Source organism: Gopherus flavomarginatus, chromosome 2 (assembly GCF_025201925.1).
Source record: "Gopherus flavomarginatus isolate rGopFla2 chromosome 2, rGopFla2.mat.asm, whole genome shotgun sequence".
In the NCBI taxonomy this organism is placed as follows: domain Eukaryota; kingdom Metazoa; phylum Chordata; order Testudines; family Testudinidae; genus Gopherus; species Gopherus flavomarginatus.
In genome coordinates, this window is record NC_066618.1 from 155,197,602 (window position 1) to 155,217,245 (window position 19,644).

Sequence of the window (19,644 nt, forward strand, 5' to 3'; positions counted from 1 at the left end):
AAACGCTGACCAGTGACTTGAACCATTCAAGGCCCGGGCTTCTGAAAACACGGGCATATGGTTTGCTCTTTCACCGCTGATGAGGGAGAGGAAAAAAATGTAACCAAAGCTGAAAAGAGCTGGGGAGAATCAGTGGCTCGTGTGCACAGCAACTGGAGCAAAAAGGTGGGGAAACGTTCCTCGGGGGGGCATTTTGATTTACAGCCCAGAACTCAAGCCCAGCTGGCAAAGACAGACCCTGAGTTGTGACCGCAATGTGCAGCATATTTTATTATACAGGCTGAGAGCTTTCCCTAGAGGACATCATGAACAATTTGGCAGGGAAGGGGGGAAAAAAACAAAAACAAATTTTCTTGCAAGGTTTGATTTTTTTCCCTCCCCTGGCTTTTTTTGGCTACTTCTTTGTAGGCAGAAAACTCATCATAGCAACTAGACATGGCTAAGGCTTCTCAAGCTGTTTTAGTCCTCTAAATGAAAGGTTGAGCCCTGCAACGTATATTTCTGGAGCGGCCTTCACCATGGAAACCAGAGAGCTTTTTCACTTTCGCCAAAGAAGCAGAGAAGCATGAGGAAGAAATGATCAGAGTTTAAAACCTTCGTAGCCCGGTAATCCCCAGCATTCCCTGTTGCTGCTGGAGAGAGCTTCAAAAGACAGGGAAGACTGCAAGCGTCTGCAGGGTGAGGGGAGAACAGATCAAAACGAAACAGCCACCAAAACGTGCTGGAAAGAAGAGACGTTTCCTTGCGCAGGTGATCACAGGATGGTAAAAAGGAGGAGATCTCTGCAGTGGAAGCAGAATGGGCATTTTATTGCTAGGATCAAAATAATCCAGTGTGTCAATATCTTAAATTCTTGGCCTGGCTCCTTAGCTGGTGTGAATTGCCATAGCCTCACTGACTTCCCTGAAACGATACTGATTTACACCAGTCTCTAATATAGCAGCAGCACCAGCAGTGAAGCCCCCCTACTCTACTGCTTTGTGTGCTTGTCAGCGAAGCAGGGTGCAGCTGCGTTAGCTCGTGGAGAAGGTAGGGTGACCAGACAGCAAGTGTGAAAAGTCAGGACGGGTGGGGAGGGTAATAGGAGCCTATATAAGAAAAACACCCAAAAATCAGGACTGTCCCTATAAAATTGGGACATCTGGTCACCCTAGGAGAAGGCCACGATCTCTAAGGGAGAGCAGGGTAGGTGACTCTCCTCCCACAGAGTCAGCGTTCTGTTCTATTCAGGTTCTTGTACTGTGCCCATCACCTTGGTATCTGAGCGCCTCACTGAGGGTGCAGGGTGGCCACATCCCCCAAACAGGCATGACAGTCACACTGGGTATGATAAAGAGCTTTATTCCAGGGAGAGTCCATAGAGAACTTCACAACATAGGGATATTCTCAGCCTCACAGCCCTCAGTCTGCACTGTCCTGTTAATTAATGACACACCTGAACTCCTTACTCTCGTCTATCTGGAATCAGTTGCCCTTAGGCTCCCCAATAAAGGGATGTTGGGAAGTGGGCACTGCCTTGCTGGACATCATGATCTCTGGGGGTCATGAAACATCCCCTGGCATTCATTGTAAGAGCAGGAAGGTTTGCCTCAGTGTTCTGTAGTTGTCTGCATTGTGCAGCCGCTTTGGAGCCTTGTTTCCTGGCACTTCCCCATCTGTCTGTATCTCTCTGTTCTTGCTTGTCTTATCCTGAGCTAGTCATCTCTGTCTTTTTGCGCTGTGTTTGTGCAGTGCCTGGCACCAGGGGATCCTGGCCTCTGGGCGCTACAGCCATTCAAATCTTAAATAATAATAATAGGAGCCAGGTCATGACTTCCTGTCAATCCGATCACCTTGCAAAGATGCAGTTGCTTATGATAGTCTTCTTCGCTCCTGCCCTAACCTGTTGTGTAGCATGGCTATGCACTGCCTCACTCCACCCCAGAAGTGGCTGCATTTGCATGAGGAATGAAAGGACCCTTTATAGTCTTTAGAGCTCTGTAAATGTGAACAGCTGCTGCCGTTGCTTCAGCAGCATCCGCTTGGAGGAAACCAGTGTGCATGCAGCAAAGCCAGGCACTGGCAGATGCAGAAATGTCAGCCGCTGAGAGAGCTGGGGTGTGGCAGAAATGCTACTGGCAGGGAAGAGCCTTGCTTCTCGCCCACGTGGGCTAGCTGCCAGCATACATGGGCTTTCCGGCGTGGCTCCAGCAAGCCATTCTAGCTCCAGCGTTCCACCCCCTGCATCTGCTCCAAGCTGAATGCCACCTCTGCTGCTGGTACTAGCACACGGGCAGATTACACGGGTGCCCAGATCCTTCCCTGATGCATTCTGCAAGGGCCAGGGGAAATCAGAAAGGACGCTCAGACTGCTCCCTCCTCGGAGAAGGGAGGAAGTTTGTGCCACCCTCTCTCAGCGCTGCACCCTCCCCTTGTTTGGGCAGTGGCAAAATGCCATGAGAGCTCTGAATGGGTCTGCCAGCATCACATTTTCCATCAGCCATGCGTTGCCCGGAGCCTTGGGGGTGCTGTGTGCCTGTCTGGCCTGTGCAGTCTGGCTTTAGTCTAGCCTGTTAATGCAGGGCAACCTATACCCAAAGCAGCACATGTTTCGGTGGCAGTGGATCCGTCTCTGACAGCTCACCTGAGGGGCTGGGCCACAGCTGAGGCAACAGTGTCAATCAAGGCTCCTGCTTAGTTCAGGACAGTCAGGCACGTGTTGTCCTTGCAGTTTTGCTAGTGAGGGAGGAGTCATGGGGGCAGATGGGTCTTATGCAATGTGCCAGTTTTCTATTGATGTCCGTTTCTAATTCTCTAATTGCAAAGTCTGTGCTTGGCGGAGGGGGCGGGCAGGCAGCCGGACAAGCTCAGCAATCAGCACCAAGGGAGCAGAGCCTGGTGGCAGCAAAACACTTCATTAAGTTGGATTTTCTCTGAGAAAATCTCCAGCCCCCTCGGGAGAAGTCAACATCTCGGGAATTCGTTTATGGGCCAAAACAAGGCTTTGCTCTTCCAAGCGGCACTTAAAAGCTTTGGAATTAACAAGACCAAAGCAGAACTTTTGGAGAAATCTGGATGTGAATCTAAACCCCGTGGCCCGTTTTTTTTCCCTGCTACGCTCATCCCTGTAGTTTGTGTCTCAGCGAAGTCTGAGGCCGTCCAGCAGTATCATTTCACTCTAGCATGGACCATGCAGACCCCTAGCTGTAGAATGTAGTTTGGGAGCAGAATGTGATCCCTGACTTCACTGGGGGCATTCCCTGGTCCCACCGTTCTCTACGTCTCTGTTCACGTTGCACTGGCTAGAAGCCACACACACACACACACACACACACACACACTCTCTCTCTCTCTCTCTCTCTCTCTCTCTCTCCCTCTCTCTCCAGGGTCCCTGAGCTCCTGTGAAAGGCCCTTCCTGTAGAACAGGTGGAGGTTTAAGTCTCTGGGGCTGTCTCCTGCCCTCTCCATGCTATAAAGGCTGCCTGGCTGTGTGCAGACTGCATGATGGCAGCCTGCTGGCGGCTTGCAAAGAGCAGATCTCACCCTGGCTGAATGCTGCTCGCAGTGACTCGTCCATGACCTCGCTGCTAGGCTCAAGCTTTCTGTGTGCTCTCTAGGGGCTACTCACCATTGCCATCTCAGACTGGACAGACGTACCCTCTGTACTCAGCAACATGAGCTGGGAAGATGAAAGATTAACCCTTAAAAGAGTGATTCTTGGAAGGAAGCATCCAAGTCTCCCGGCCCCCAGGCTCCAAAGAGTTAACATGCTGATGCATGTCTTCCTTTCTTTCCCTCTGGATTGAAGCTGAGAGATGTTCTATGCATCTGGCCCCCCCGGTCAGGTTTATCGCCCTCAGAAACGCCTGCATAACGCCCTCCGCAGGCGCTGTGGAAACCGGATTAACCCAAGCACCAAGAGCAAAGCACGTACATGCTGCAGAAATGGAAGCCAGGGTCGCTCTGCAGCAGGGCCAGTGCTGTCTATGAAGACACTGCCCTGTTCCCTGCATAAGATGCCCACAGAGAATCTTATTGCTGTGACCCCAGCTTGGCTCTGTTCCAAGCACCGACGCACAGGATGCTGCAGAAAGTCATCTCCTTGGAACCAGGCCGAGGAGGGGACTCTCCATACAGGCTGTGTCATGCCACTTGTTAAATGCACAAGCCTGAAAATGATCAGGAAGCAGAGAGGGGACTCTGAACTCTGAGCACAAACTCTAAAATCCCGGCCTTAATTAAGCCTGCTGCTCCAGTGTTCGTAATTGGTCCTTACTAGCTGATTCCCAGGCACACCTGGAGGACGCAGGGAAACGCTACCGATTTGAGGGCATAAAGGCAGTTCAGCACATGAGCGCATTAAGCTTTCGCTTCTGGAGGAGTGGGTTTAACCGCTGGTTTAGATCACAAAGAAGTTGAGTTTGGTGGCATCTCATCTTCCTCCACCTCTGTCTTAATCACAAAACCACTGCGCAGAAGGACAGGGGAGCCCATTTCTGTTTGAAAGGCTCAGGAGCAGAGCAGCCAGGTGTGCCGCAGGTCAGACTGAGGTGCATTGGGGAGCAGGCATGGGACTGCAGGGGACACTGCAGGACAGGACTGAGGTGTCATTGAGTCACAGGTGGGCTAGTGACTTGCCCAAGTAGAGCAGAGCTCAGGTCTCCCAGCCACCGGACCATCCTGCCTCTTTGTGGCTGGTTTGAATAACTCAGATAATATGAACCTCTAGTATTCAAATTGTTAGAGAAACCATAGGATCTGTTATCATAGGGTAGCCAGGTGTCCGGTTTTCGACCACAAAGTCTGGTCGAAAAGGGGATCTGATAGTGTCCGGTCAGATCTACTGACTGGATACGCAAAGTCCAGTCATCACCCACGCCGGCCCCTACTCAGCCAGGGGCACCTCCTACCTGCATTGGGCGGCTGCAGCTCTCAGCCCCAGCTCTACAGGCGAGTCCCTCCCGATCCACACAGGGAGATGTGGGGAGAAGGGGAAAACAGGGAGTGATGGAGGGAGGGGGAAAGAGGAGCGAATGGGGGGCAGGGCCTAAGAGGAAAGGGACAGGGCAGAAGCGGGGCCTTGGGGGAAGAGAAGGGGCAGGGGCGGGTCCTTGGGGGAAAGGAGTGGGAAAGGAGTGAGTCCTCAGGGGAAGGGATGGGGAAGGGGAGGTTCTGGTATTCCTGCTGGAGTGTCCGTTTTTTAAATATTACAAAGTTCACCACCCTATGTTATCAACATAAGGGAATCTGCATGCCATGCACCCACACCAACTTCCACCCCCCGTGTCCCATTATTGTTAACTGAGTTGTACATCATCCACTATCTCCCTGGGTAACATGCACAATGTTTTTTTTTTATGTTATTGTCAGAGGTGCAATAAACACACATTCAGTCCTGCAGGCAGCTCTTGACCCTTTCCTCTCTCCACACAGATACCAAGAAGTAAACTCTAGACAGCAGTGAAGATGAGCAACGAAACCACCCCGGAGGCGGTGTCCTCCCCCCCGGTCTCCTCCCCGCCCCCCCAAGGACAGCGTTACTTCGATCGGTTCTCTGAAGATGACCCGGAATATCTGCGCATCCGGAACATGGCGGCCGATCTCCGGCAGGACTTCAACATGATGGAGCAGAAGAAGCGAGTCACCATGATCCTACAGAGCCCAGTGCGTAGAGAGTGCCTGGAAACTGGCAAAAGCGAGGGAGTGGGAGCCAGGGATTGTTATCTCCTGTTCTGTCTCTGTAGCCTAAGACCTAGCGTCTCCACTAGCGGGCTCTCTAATACAGGTGCCTCTATTTATTTGTTTGGAATGCCCAGCTCTAGAAACCAGCTGAAGTCAATAGGAGCTGTGGGTGCTCAGCATCTCTGCAGATCAGACCCACTGAGCCACCAAAATGAGTGGCCAGATTCTTAAAATCTCCCAGCACGTTGGGTGCTGAGCCCTTCTAAAATCTGGCCTTAGGTGTCTAAAGTTGGACATCCAAAAATGGAGACTTCCCCCTGCCCCATTATTAAAAGCCTCTTCTGCAAGCATGAGAGATGGGGGGAGGGATAGTTCAGTGGTTTGAGCATTGGCCTGCTAAACCCAGGCTTGTGAGTTCAATCCTTGAGGGGGCCACTTAGGGATCTGGGGCAAAAATCTGTCTGGGGATTGGTCCTGCTTTGAGCAGGGGGTTGGACTAGATGACCTCCTGAGGTCCCTTCCAACCCTGATATTCTGTGAAGACTTCTCCTCTTGGATTGGGCACCAGGGCATGCTCTGTGCTTAAGGGATGGAGCATAGAGAGAGCAACTGATGTCCAGTGTCCTCCTTTTAGGTGTTGCTTGTTCCCCTGTACCAGCAGGGCCGTGAGTGCTAACTGTGTTTAATGTGCGAGGCTGGGGAGCCTGCTTCCCATTAAGCACCTTGCCTTGGCGAGGAGCGCTGCCAGCTTTGTCAGGAAAATGCTGGCTCTGTAACGTTCACGGCTTGGCTGTAGGGCAGTGTGGGTGCCGAACTGTGAAATCGCTGACAATTCACTGCCTTCCATGCTGTTTCAGTCTTTCAGAGAGGAGCTGGAGAGCCTTATCCAAGACCAAATGAAGAAAGGGAACAACTCCAACATCTGGGCCCTGCGACAGATCGCAGATTTCATGGCCAGCACTGCTCCTTCCGTCTTCCCCACCTCGCCCATCAGTATGTTGGTGGATAACCCTTCTCAGGGGCTGGAGTGGGGCGGGGAGGCCTGCTTTGTCACCAAATTACCAAACTGGGGTGGGACAGGGATTGAAGGATTCGGAAAGACTATCAAAGGCACCTATGGTGCCCATCTCCTAGTGAATTTCAGTTGGATTGAGGTGCCTAATTCCCCTAGGCTAACAAGAAAGTCTCAGCTATATCTCTCCCATTTCTGCGTGGAGTTGTTCGAAGCTCTCATGGTTTCCAGTGAAATATTATCTAGTTCCACTGATTTCACATACACCCATACAGCGGTCAGCTTCAATGGCAACCAGCATAAGGATAAATAACACTGGGTTTGTGCTCCTCTTTGCTTCTTTATAATGCACAAAGCAGGCCTTGAAGACTGTGCTTTGCTGACTCCATTTTGAAGGATTTCCCCTCTTTATTTTTCACCTTAAAAATTCCAGGAATATCAAATCATTCCCTGCTTTTCCTAGAGGTCTCCTTGGAAAACCAGAGAACTGTACAGGAGCTTTTCTAGCCCTTAACTAAAGAAATGAGTGGCTGTCTCTTTAACAAAGAGAAGCTTCCTCCCAAGTGTTTTTCATGTACTTGAGTTGAATAAGTGATAATAAAAGAGGTATTTTAAAATACCCTGAACATTATTGCCTAAAAAAGGTAAACGTTAGAGTTGTCTGACATTTTTTGTTCGACTGCTTTTTGATGAAAAATGTCCGTCAGTTTTTTTTTTTAATGGAATGTTTTGCAAAAAAATTTTTTTGTTTTTGTTTTAATTTTCCATGTTTCTGATCAAGCAAAATGTTCCTCTTTCCTTCCCAATTTTTCCTCCCCTCCTCCAATTTTTTTAATAGCAAAGTGTAAAAAAAAGAAGAGTTAGAGGAAAGGGGCAAAAAAAGGATGGGGTGAGGGGAATCCTAAAAATAAGATCAACCCTAACCAATTGCATTTAAAAATGGGGCTAGGGAGGGTGCTCCCCTTGTGTTTTGTATCCAGTGCTCCCCATTCCGAGTCTAAGACTGACAGTGATGGGTTCGGGAGTCCCACAGATCCTTCCACGGCCCTTGTGGGCTGAAAGGTAAGGTGTGAAGGCTCAGAGAAGGGAAACCACCATGGCAGACCACAGATACGGACTGAAGAGCTCGGCGTAGTGTCCTGCCTCTCATCTTGGGGAACAGATAGAGATTGGATGGGCCAGTTCCCGTGGCCTGGAAGCCTCCTTGCTTCCCAAAGTACCTTCTAGCCAGGAGCCCCTCGAACAGGCTAACTGAGCTCTGCTTCTCCTCAGGTCTCTCCATGGTGACGCCTATCAACGACCTCCATAGCACCGAGTCGCTGTCCCTAGCGAAAGGGGAGCGTCTCATGCGTTGCAAGGTTGGCAGCATCTACCGACTGCTGGACCTGTACGGCTGGGCGCAGCTCAGCAACACCTACGTCACGGTGAGCGGGGAGCCCCAGTGGTAACATGGACATGGGGCCATCTCTGTAGTGAGGATGGAACATGACTAGGGCCCTACAAACTCACAGTCCATTTTGGTCAATTCCACAGTCGTAGGATTTTAAAAATCGTAAATTTCATGATTTCAGATATTTAAATCTGAAATTTCACAGTGTTGTAACTCTAGGGGTCTTAACCCAAAAGGGGGTTCTGGAGGGGGGTTACAAGCTTATTGTAGGGGGGTTGCGGTATTGCCACTCTTACTGCTGGAGGTGGCACTACCTTCAGAGCTGGGCTGCCAGAGAGCGGTGGCTGCTGGCCAGGAGCCCGGCTCTGAAGGCAGCGCCACTGCCAGCAGCAGCGCAGAAGTAAGGCTGGCCTGGTATGGTATAGCCACCCTTACTTCTGCGCTGCTGCTGGCAGAGTGCTGCCTTCAGAGTTGGGCACCTGGCCAACAGCTGCCGCTCTCTGACCACTCAGCTCAGAAGACAGCACAAAAGTAAGGGTGGCAATACTGCAACCCCCCTACAATAACCTAGCGACCCCCCCTCCCCCGCACATTCTTTTTGGGTCTGGACTCCCAGTTTGAGAAATACTGGTCTCCCCCGTGAAACTGGTATAATATAGCGTAAAAGCACATAAAAGACCAGATTTTGCAGGGGGAGACCAGATTTTACGGTCTGTGATGCGTTTTTCACAGCCGTGAATTTGGTAGGGCTCTACAGATGACCACACACTGCCGTCCTCTTGCCTTTGCCCTCCACATCCTTGTGTGGAGCTGAGATGGAAGCGTAGAGTTCTTGGTCCTCCAGTTACCAGAGCAGACCAGACTTGTAGGTGGAAGGATATAAAGAGAGGGAGTTCCGATTGGGAGACCGATCTCATTTTTTCTACTAAACTCTGGCATCCCTCAGCAAACACTACACCATGTAGCCAGTGCAGAAATGTCACATTTGGCACATGCTGTCTGTGCTGGTATCTTGCAGAAGCCAATGCATGTTCCTTGAGAGGAAAGGGAAAGGAAAACCTCTCCAACCTATAGTGTTGGTTAGCACCTGGTCAGCGGTTTAATACTATAGGTGAGAGTTGGGGGTTCAAAGTGAATTATCTCATGATGTCTGCTCAGCTGGGTCCTGCATAAGATGACCCTGATCTTACATGCACATGTGCATGGTCAGAAAGCATCCAGCTGAGACTTCCAGAGGCTGACTTTAAAGTCCTAGCTTGGGAACTGCTCCTCAGCTGGTTAGATAAGAATTCCCTTTCAGGCCATTCATTTGCTTACTACACCAAGTGGACCAGATCTTCAGTGGAGCTATACTGAGCATCTGGACCAGAGATACCTAGTAAACACAGCAAAAAAACAAAAAACATAGTGAGTGGCATAGACACTACTGAGAAATGCCACATCCCTTTATCTTTGTGATCAAAGGCTGGGAAATCTAGCAGCTCCAGCACAGCCGCATAGCATGTGATCATGGAACATTCAGCACTAGACTCTTTGAATTTTTCTCTGTCACTGACTTCCTTTTTAGTTCAACCCCAATTTCCAGAGTTTAAAGTTCTTGCCCATTGTGACCCAAGCGGTACAGTACTGAGACCAAGCTTGGTCAGTCATGTTTAACTTTCCTGGAGAACTGAAACCAAAATGAAACATGATGGGATCTCAGAGATTGGAGGCTTGAGAGGAAAATGCAGATGAAAGGAATTATGTTTGGTTTCTTAGCATTATAGGTGGGCTTGGAAGGATTTAGCACCCTCCCAGATTCCATCCCAGCCCGAGCCTGAACGCCTACACTGCAATTTAACAGCCCCTTAGCCCAAGCCCAAGCCAGCTGCCACAGGCCAGCTGCAGGTTTTTAATTGCAACGTAGACCTATCCTTAGTCCTGGCCAGGAGTATGTGGTCATGGAATGGACTCTTGACTAAACGACATGGTTTGGAATGGAAATGGCTATAGAAAAGACAGATACCCTTAGTAATATGAAGAACTCAGAATGTGCCACCAGGAAAGTAAGAACGCACATGCTTCTGAAAATAGTCCAGTTAACCCTAACTCGCCTCTCCTCCCCCGTGCATTTGTTTTGGTAGATGCGTGTCAGCAAAGAACAGGATCACTTCTTGATCTGCCCTAAAGGTCTTTCGTGTAATGAAGTCACTGCTTCTAGTCTGGTGAGTGTGCTAAATAACATCCTCTCCCTTCATAATGAATCCCTCCACTTTCTCTCTCTCTTGAGATGATAAAGTAAATCCAGGCTGGTAAATCTGGAACTGCTTTGGAAGACGTTGACAGCAAAGAATTCTGTATGAGAGATGGTTTAAAAAAAACACAAAAATTATTATGATTTTTTTTTTTTACAAATTCCACCTCCCCTCTCACCATTTTTTCTCAAAAATTTGAAATTTGAAATGCTCCAGAGTGGTTTGACAAGTGCGGTGTGAGGGGGAGAGAAATACATGTGGCAATCTCACCATTTTTTTTCACCCTTTTTTGGTCAAAATTCAAAGTTTTACATTTTTTCATCACCATTTTGAAACTCAACATTTTTTGTCCAGCTCCTATCTATAAGGAGACCTCACTTGTTAATTAAGCCAAATCAGACTCCTGATAGACAGTGAACATTCAAGAACCACCTAATGGATGTTCTCTTCAAGCATGCATCGCACAGAGTAGGTTGTGATCCCAACAGATGTCATAAGCCATACAGGAACGGGCTGAGTTGCTGTAAAATTGTAGGACCTGATTCTGTATCCCATACCTACCTCGCAGGCTTAATTCATAGGTTCCATGGCCAGAATGAACCACTGTGATCACCTAGTCTGACCTCCTGTAGAGCGCAGGCCAGAGAACTCCCCCCAGATACTTCCTAGATCAGATCTTTTAGAAGGGAGCACATTCATTGAATGGAAAGCCACCTGGAAGGTGGACCCAACGGGTTGATGAGAGAGCACAGTGGTGTTCTGCAGATCTGGGGTGAGCCATGGGGAGTGTGAATTCCCCCCCTCCCTGGTAAATCTGCTGCCTCATTTCTTTCCTGCTGCAGATTAAAGTGAACATCCTGGGCGAAGTGGTGGAGCAGGGCAGCACCAGTTTTTCTGTGGATGCTAGAGGATTCAGCCTGCACTCAGCCATCTACGCAGCCAGACCCGACGTCAGATGCATTATCCACTTGCACACACCTGCCACTGCAGCGGTAAGGAGCCCCATCAGTCATGCTGATGGGCCCCGGTTTGCCAGGGTCAGCTGCTGTACAGTTTGCCATGGTTTGCACTGCAGCTATAGAAAGCTGCAGAGTTCAGCTCCAGCTCTGAACATTCCTGAAAGTGGGGAATGCAGGGCTTCGTTCAGGCTCATTGCTGATAACACCCTGCTCACCTCTTTGGTTTTGAGCTCTGAGTGTGGCATCCCCACTCCACCAGTCTCTCAAACACATCACTTCCTCAGAGGCTGATCCACATCCTGTTCAAAATCAGTGGAATTAATGTGGCCTCTGACACAGTGGTATTAAGTTTCATTTCCCTTTAGAAACCGTATGATGTTTTTACAGATCCAGACTAACACAGCTACCACTCTGATACTTAAATAGGATAGATATGTGCATCAAATAAGGCTGTTCCTTTAGGAGCTAATAACAACAGAACATCTGCTCAGGAGAATGGCCTCTTGTTTCTGGACAGCCACAGCATTTGCTGACCCTGGGACAAAACTCAAAGGCAGTGGCTTCGTTAGCCCGAATGTCTAGCACAAGCCCATCTCTGTTAAGTAGCTTCAATCGTAATGGGTTATGAGAGACCAGTCCTTACTGAGGCATATTTTCAAGTGGGATTCAACCTGGTCTTTAAAACTGTACCTGGGACTTTATAACACCTACCTAACCCGCTGAGCATGCAAATGGTCTTTGCTCATGCAAAGATGAGATGGATGAAACTCACCCCAATGCAACAGAGTTGCATCAGGCCATGTGCACCACTTTGAACGCCATTTAAACCCTTTGAGGGACTAGAACTCGGGAGTTCAGAGTTCTGTTGCCACCTCGGTCACCGACAGTGTGACCTTGCACAAGTTGTGAATGGCTCAGTGCCTCAATTTCCCCATCTGTTCCGTGGGGATAATACTTGACCTGCAGGGGTGTTGTGAGACTACCTGCCCTCTCTTGCCCCTGGCATGCTACTGTTCAGGGGGATTATCCAGAACTGGACAAAGTCTGTGTTCATCCAATCCTCTCTGCACAGTGGAACTGTGCTGTTTCTGCCACACTGGAATGCTGCCCAGCCCCAGAGAAGGGGGCTCCATTTGCCCCTCACTTGAGCACTTCTCTGATATGTTCAGGTTCCGTTATTTAAGAAATAAACTTTTTTCTCCTCCAAACTTCATTTGATTCACCTTTGGTCAGTTGCTTTATGCTTCTAATGTGATGCAGGGTCGTAGAAACTGTGGGTGGGATGCATTAAAGTGAAAGTCCCACAGCCTCTGGGAGAAGAAAGGCCAAAATATGTGACTGCTACAAAACTGAAGTTTTTTGTGTTCCTTTTATTGGCACTGATGGCAGAGGTTCATTTTTGACACTGAACCTTCATTGCTTCATATGCCTGTGAACTGATCAGCTGATGCAGCCGCTGGTCTGAGGGGTCAGTCCTGGGAGATGCTGGGCAACCTCAGCTCCCATTGATTTCACTGAGACAGAGGAAGAAGGATGCTGCAGGATCAGGGCCGTAAAAATGCAACAACAGGCCACAGGCTGCAGCTTTGGCCACAGTTTGCAGGTTTGAAAGCTGAGCATAGACTTGACAGCTGCGTTAGTTTAAACATGAGCAGAGAACCAAAATTACACTAAACTGGGAAGAGTGACAGATACGCTGGAGGGCAGGGATAGGATACAGAGGGACTAGACAAATTAGAGGATTGGGCCAAAAGAAATCTGCTGAGGTTCAACAAGGACAAGTGCAGAGTCCTGCACTTAGGACAGAAGAATCCCCTGCACTGCTACAGACTAGGGACCAAGTATCTAGGCAGCAGTTCTGCAGAAAAGGACCTAGGGGTTACAGTGGACGAGAAGCTGGATATGAGTCAACAGTGTGCCCTTGTTGCCAAGAAGGCTAATGACCTTTTGGGCTGTATAAGCAGGAGCATTGTCAGCAGATCGAAGGATGTGATCATTCCCCTTTGTTTGACATTGATGAGGCCTCATCTGGAGTACTGTGTCCAGTTTTGGGCCCCACACTACAAGAAGGATGTGGAAAAATTGGAAAGAGTCCAGCAGAGGGCAATAAAAATGATTAGGGGGCTGGAGCACATGACCTATGAGGAGAGGCTGAGGGAACTGGGATTGTTTAATCTGCAGAAGAGAAGAAAGAGGGGAATGAGCTGCTTTCAACGACCTGAAGGGGGATTCCAAAGAGGATGGATCTAGACTGTTCTCAGCGGTACCAGATGACAGAACAAGGAGTAATGGTCTCAAGTTGCAGTGGGGGAGGTTTCGGTTGGATATTAGGAAAAACTTTTTCATGGGAGGGTGGTGAAGCACTGGAATTGGTTCCCTAGGGAGGTGGTGAAATCTCCTTCCTTAGAGGTTTTTAAGGCACCACTTGATAAAGCCCTGGCTGGATGATTTAGTTGGGGATTTGTCCTGCTTTGAGCAGGGGGTTGGACTAGATGACCTCCTGAGGTCCCTTCCAACCCTGATATTCTACAATTCTATGCTGATCTTCCCCTTTGTTTCCTGCATTCTCTCTGTTTGCCAGGTGTCTGCCATGAAATGTGGCATTCTGCCTGTATCCCACGATGCATTGCTGCTGGACAACATGGTGTACTTTGATTTCAATGGAGAGATGGAGGAAGAGGCAGACAGGATTGAGCTACAGAAGTGCCTTGGACCAACCTGCAAGGTTAGGAGAAAAGACACGCTCCTCGGACTGAAAGACGTTATGTCTGATCGGCAGTTAGGCTAATACAGGAATGGGTTTGGCCCAGTAATATTTTCATTGGAGATGGGCTGAAGAGGTGGCGTTCAGATCTGAGTCCAAACCAGGCCTGGGCTGGGGTTTGGGTTCTGGTTTGAGGTCCTGTCAGAGCTTCACATTCTGATGTGTTGTCAGATTTTGGCTTGTCATGTGGCTAAAGCACCAGACTGAGAGATCTGGGTTCTACAGCTGGCTGGGCTATTGCCCTGCTGTTTGAGTTTGGGCCTCCCAATTGCTTTGTGCCTCAGTTTACCCATCTGTGTCCTGACATACCTGGAGGAGTGCCACATAGATTAGTTCCTGACACAGCAAGAGGGATGCCACGTAGATTAGATTACAAGGAAATGGCCAATAGCCCAGGCGAAGTATCAGAACTACTCAACATCTGGGAAGTTACAAAGGTGTTAAATTGCTGTCATTTTCTACAGAACCTGCCATTGCAAATGTGACCTGAAATAGCCTGCAAGTCATTCCAGGGACCTTTGGGTGCTGGGCAAAAACCCAGACTTGTCATTGGACTGTATCTCTGATCCTCTTTAGAAAGAAATGGATTCACAGTGTTAGCTACTGTTTCATTTTCCCTGCAGATCCTGGTGCTGCGAAATCACGGCGTGATCACGCTGGGAGATAACGTGGAGGAAGCTTTTTATAAAACCTTTCACTTGCAGGCTGCTTGTGAGATCCAGGTGAGTGACTCCACCAGGGCAGCACGTTAGAATGAGCATCAGCCCTCGTCAGTGTGTTTGCAAGCTCACTTCTCATTACAATGCTTTGTTACTCTGTTCAGGGCACTGCATTATGTAGTCTAGATGAATACTCCACCTAACCAGCCACCCAGGTACTTATGACTCTTGTCACTGTAAAGTTGGAGTGTCTCCCATAAGTTAAAGACAAAACTACTTGCTCTTTTTCCCTTCCCTACAGGAGTGACTCTAGGCACCAGCAAAGCAAGCAGCTGCTTGGGGCAGCCCATTTGCAGGGGCTGCAGCTGGCAGGAATCCAGGCTGGGAGCTGAGAACCAACAGGGGGCCTTGGGAGCTGTAGTTCCTTGGTTAGCTCCCTGCCTATAGAGCCAGCCCGGGAATAGGGAAAGAATGACATTTCCCAGCATTCCCTTGGTTGCTATCAACAGGAAAGGGCGGGGCAGGGAGTATGGTAGCTGAAACCTCATGCTGCAGCTTGCTGTGAATGGAGAGCTCACTGCTAGAGTGGGGTGGCACTATGAATGGGGAGCAAGTGTGCCCAAGAAGTAGAAGGCTTTGGCCCAGATATCCCCTTCAGAAGACATCCCTAGGCTTAGGGATACTGGTGTGACCTCACCTTGCAGCCCCCAAAGAAGAAATTGGGTGGACTAAATGGACAGTGCACCTCTCAAGCTGAAGCCTAGCAAGGGAGGTATGTGGATCCCACTAGATTTTAAAATGAAAAGTAAGGGAGGGGAGGCTCTGGATCTAGGCGGCTTTAGATACAGTACCAGGCACTTAGGAGGATTTCCACTTCTGAGCCATGGAAGCAGAAATTGACTTTTCCTTTCCAGATTTAACTAATATTCAGAAAGGGAATCTAGCACCTGCCTTCCAGATTTGAACACCTCAAAATTCAGGAGTGTTCAAGCTCAATTTGGGCAGCTGTTACTTCATTTCTCCCACATTAAATATACTGATCCACTGTAACTTGCTGTAGAAAAAGTAGGATAAGATTGAGCAAGAAATGCTTCCCAGTGGTTTTTAGGACTGGAATTGCTATTTTCAACAGCCATTGCCTTTGTTTGTTTGTTTGTTTGTTTGTTTAAAAGGAAGACAGTGATATTGCATTGGCAAATTCACCATAGAAACAAAGAATGGAACAAAAGAATAATAAAGGCACCTCAGCTTTTCCTCGTTTATGGAGGACAGTCTTATAATATGCATCCAGCTATCCTCCAATCACACAAGCTGGAAATTGTTCCACTTTACAGCAGTTCTGTAACCATATGGGAACCAATTCTGTCTGTGTTCTGTGCACATCCAAAATTCCTGCTGAATGACCCGCCCTGGGAGCAAGTTACCAGTGACCCAGGGCTGGGGAGGAAGGACGGTGCAGGTGTGGGGGGGAGAGCCCAGGGCTGGGGCGGCAGGGGGTGTGTGGGTGGGGGGGCTCTGGTGGGGGGGGAAGGGAGGAGCCCAGAGCTGGGGCAGCGTGGAGTTGGGGTGGGCCCAGGGCTAGGGGGGCAGGAGAGAGTCCAGGGCTGGGGCAGTGGTAGGGGGGTGCGGGTTCGGGGGGAAGAGAGCCCAGGGCTGGGATGGAAGGGGAGGCGGGTTCGGGGGGAGAGCCCAGGGCTGGGGCAGCAGGGGGTGCAGGTGCGGGGGGAGAGCCCAGGGCTGGGGCAGCAAAGGGGTGCGCGGGCAGCCAAAATTTTTTTTTGCTTGGGGCGGCAAAAAGCCTGGAGCCGGCCCTTCTTCCCTAGCACCATTATAGACTGACAGACTTACAGTGATAACTTGCTAAGACAGGACTGCATTGTGTCTGGTATGCCTAATATGGGGAGAGACCCAGGATCATTACAACCCCCCTGTACCAGACACAATGAGCCCTGTGATTGCAAGTTATAACTGTGGTATAAACTGCAGCGTTCTAAAGCATCCAACCCAAATTTCCAGCCACAACTGTGAAATACTTTAGTGCTTGGTGTAGATAGTGGGCTGCAGGATGGCAACATCTTGTTTTGACCCTGGAAAGACGTCCCCCAAGGAGCAGATTAAGGTTTGCACTGTAGGAGAGGGCTGCAGAGAATAGCCAGCTGTGTTAGTCTGTATCTGCAAAAAGAACAGGAGTACTTGTTAATCTGTAAGGTGCCACAAATTTATTTGAGCATAAGCTTTTGTGGGCTACAGCCCACTTCATCAGATGCATAGAATGGACCATATAGTAAGAAGATATATATAGTAAGAAGTTGACACCTTCTTGTCAACTGTCTGGAATAGGCCATCTTGATTATCACTACAAAAGTGTTTTTTTTTCTCCTGCTGATAATAGCTCATCTTAATTAATTAGCCTCTTAGAGTTGGTATGGAGTTCCACCTTTTCATATTCTCTGTATGTATATATATCTCCTTACTATATGTTCCATTCTGTGCATCTGATGAAGTGGGCTGTAATCCATGAAAGTTTATGCTCAAATAAATCTGTTAGTCTCTAAAGTGCCACAAGTACTCCTGTTCTTTTAGCAGAGAATACACCAATTCAAGCTGGCTGGATTGCACTGATCATTTATCTCCCTCTACTGGGCAGTCCCTGGAACAGACTTCAGGACGGAAACCAACTTCCTTTTTCACAGCTTTATTTACTGTTGTGGCTTCCAGTCACTCCCAACTTAATCTTGTGTTTCAGTTGCTGCCCTGTTATTTGCTCAATAACTTGAACTGGGTCTTTGCCTTCTCCTCCACTATTGCCTGTTGTTTTGGGATGGGATTTTCAGAAGTGTTTGGCATTGGGCTAGATGAGTTCCCAATGAAGTCTCTGGGAACTTTACCACTGACTTCAGTGAGAGCAGGGATTAAATGCTGATTTGGAAACCTTGTCCTCTAAGCCTTCAGAGCTCAGCAAGAGCTCAAATGGGGACACAAAATAAGTGATGTTCTGCATTGCTTGCGGCTGCTATTCATTATTTATACAGTGTCATAAACGTGTGTGATGCTTTCATGGTGAAGAAAAGACAGTGGCCCTGATCTGGCTGTTGCATATACACCAGCGTAAATCAGGAATAACTCCACCAAAGTCAATGGCGATACACCCATGTAAAAACCAAAGCACAATGTGAATCAGGCCCAAATCAGTCCCAAAGAGCTCACATGGCAAGGGATGGTATTTCAGGTGTAATATGTGTTCGCTGGGTTAGCTTGGGGAGCATTCACCTTCAGTACACCATGTAGGCGCACCTGTACAAACGCTTTGAGACAATGGTGGTGCAAGTTTCAACCTGAGCCATGTCCAGAAAAAGTCTTTGGCTTCAAACCCCTCACTACATTGGAGCTGCAGTTATTGTAGTTAAAATTATTAGTACTTATTATCAAGTACCATCAATTTTATCAATGCCATGGATTCATTTCTAGGCATAGATCAGAGCAGGGTGCTTTGCCAGCACGCTGGAGGCTTTTGACAGATGTTGAAGACACCTAAGAGCACCAGTGCTTTACTCCACATCTGCCTCTGTTACCCTCTTCCCTCCTGCCCTGTCCCCCTCACTTTCCTTCCTTACAATGCCCCCGCTCACTTCTCTTTTCTTTCCATTTAGCTGATCTCCTTCTAACTAAAAATGGAACATGACAGTGGCTGCCACCACATTGTTCACTCCGCTTGCCTGTTATGGTCTTTCCCCCACCCTGTGCTTGTCTTGGGTGTTCCGCTTGTAAGCACTTCAGGGCAGGGAATGGGGAATACTACAATGGGGCCTGAGTGTCATAAATGTGATTCTGTATAATAATGATATCAGTCAGCACATCTAGAAAACTATCTCCCCTCGGGTAATCAACGTTAGCCACCCAGAATGTTAACAGACAAACGCCCTCAGCTCTGTCACCAACTCAGATTGCCCTGCTTTGTCCTGCTTCCCAAATCCCTATAAACAGCACACACAAAAAATACAGCATTTGTCTCAATCTGAGCAAACCAGACAGAGCCAGCAGGATGCACTGGGAAGAACAGAAAAGGGAATAAACAGGGGTTGCGCTGTTAATGGCTTCTTGCTGGCCACGTGGAGTAAACCGGTTTGTAGGAAGGGTTTGCATTAAGAAAGGACAGTCGTCCAGCAGCTCAGGTTTTCCATGCATGGAAGTGGTGATATGGACATGTTTGTGATAATGCCACAATCTTCAGAGCTTGGTACTGTTATCAGCATTGGAATCACTGAAAGCATCAGTGCTCATATCTCTGCCTTGGCTCCATGCCTACAGCCAAACCTCCTGCAGCCCCTCCTACAGCTACTGTAGATTTCCTTTGTGGGTTGGTTTTTTATTCTTTTTATTTTTTAAACAGTGGCTTGTCAGCAAAGCCTGAAAACGCAACATGATGATGCTGACTTTCTTCTGCTCCGCTCTTCCTGTGCAGTGCGGGCGCTAGGGTGACCAGATATCCCTGTTTTATAGGGACAGTCCTGATTTTTGGGTCTTTTTCTTATATAGGCTCCTATTACCCTCCATCCCCATCCTGATTTTTCACGTTTGCTGTCTGGTCACCCTAGCGGGCGTGGCTGTACCAAAGTGGCGGGTTTGGTTGCACTGGTTAGGCAGCTAGCTTGCAATCAGTGTCATTTATTATAAATGCCGCTGTCCTCCCCTCTGCACATCGACCTACTTCTTTAGCTGGGAAAAGGAGGTCAGCAGCGCTGCTGAGGCCTGGCCCCTGAGCCATCTGCAGGTGAAGGGCTGGGAATACATGCGCTCTGCAGACTGCCTCCTTCCCACATGCAGCCTTGTTGACGCTGCTACTCATGGGCCCTGCTGCCTGTTTCCTGTCTCTCCTCTCCGCCTCCACTCATTACTCCCTAGTCATTGACTCCCCAGGGCAATAGCAGCATTTGAATGCCCAGTGACTCCCGAGGCTGCTTGGCT

At 48.8% G+C, this 19,644-nt stretch overlaps 1 protein-coding gene across 1 annotated transcript in view; it reads left to right on the forward strand.

Annotated features, from left to right (window-relative positions):
- ADD2 (adducin 2) overlaps nucleotides 1-19,644 on the forward strand; it is a 112,917-nt gene that overhangs the window by 76,412 nt on the left and 16,861 nt on the right. Inside the window, exons 2-8 of the mRNA XM_050940375.1 lie at nucleotides 5,413-5,643; nucleotides 6,519-6,654; nucleotides 7,946-8,097; nucleotides 10,187-10,267; nucleotides 11,140-11,289; nucleotides 13,838-13,981; nucleotides 14,644-14,742. Coding sequence (XP_050796332.1) covers nucleotides 5,446-5,643; nucleotides 6,519-6,654; nucleotides 7,946-8,097; nucleotides 10,187-10,267; nucleotides 11,140-11,289; nucleotides 13,838-13,981; nucleotides 14,644-14,742 — 960 coding nt within the window. The 5' untranslated portion in view covers nucleotides 5,413-5,445. The remainder of the gene's footprint in view (nucleotides 1-5,412; nucleotides 5,644-6,518; nucleotides 6,655-7,945; nucleotides 8,098-10,186; nucleotides 10,268-11,139; nucleotides 11,290-13,837; nucleotides 13,982-14,643; nucleotides 14,743-19,644) is intronic.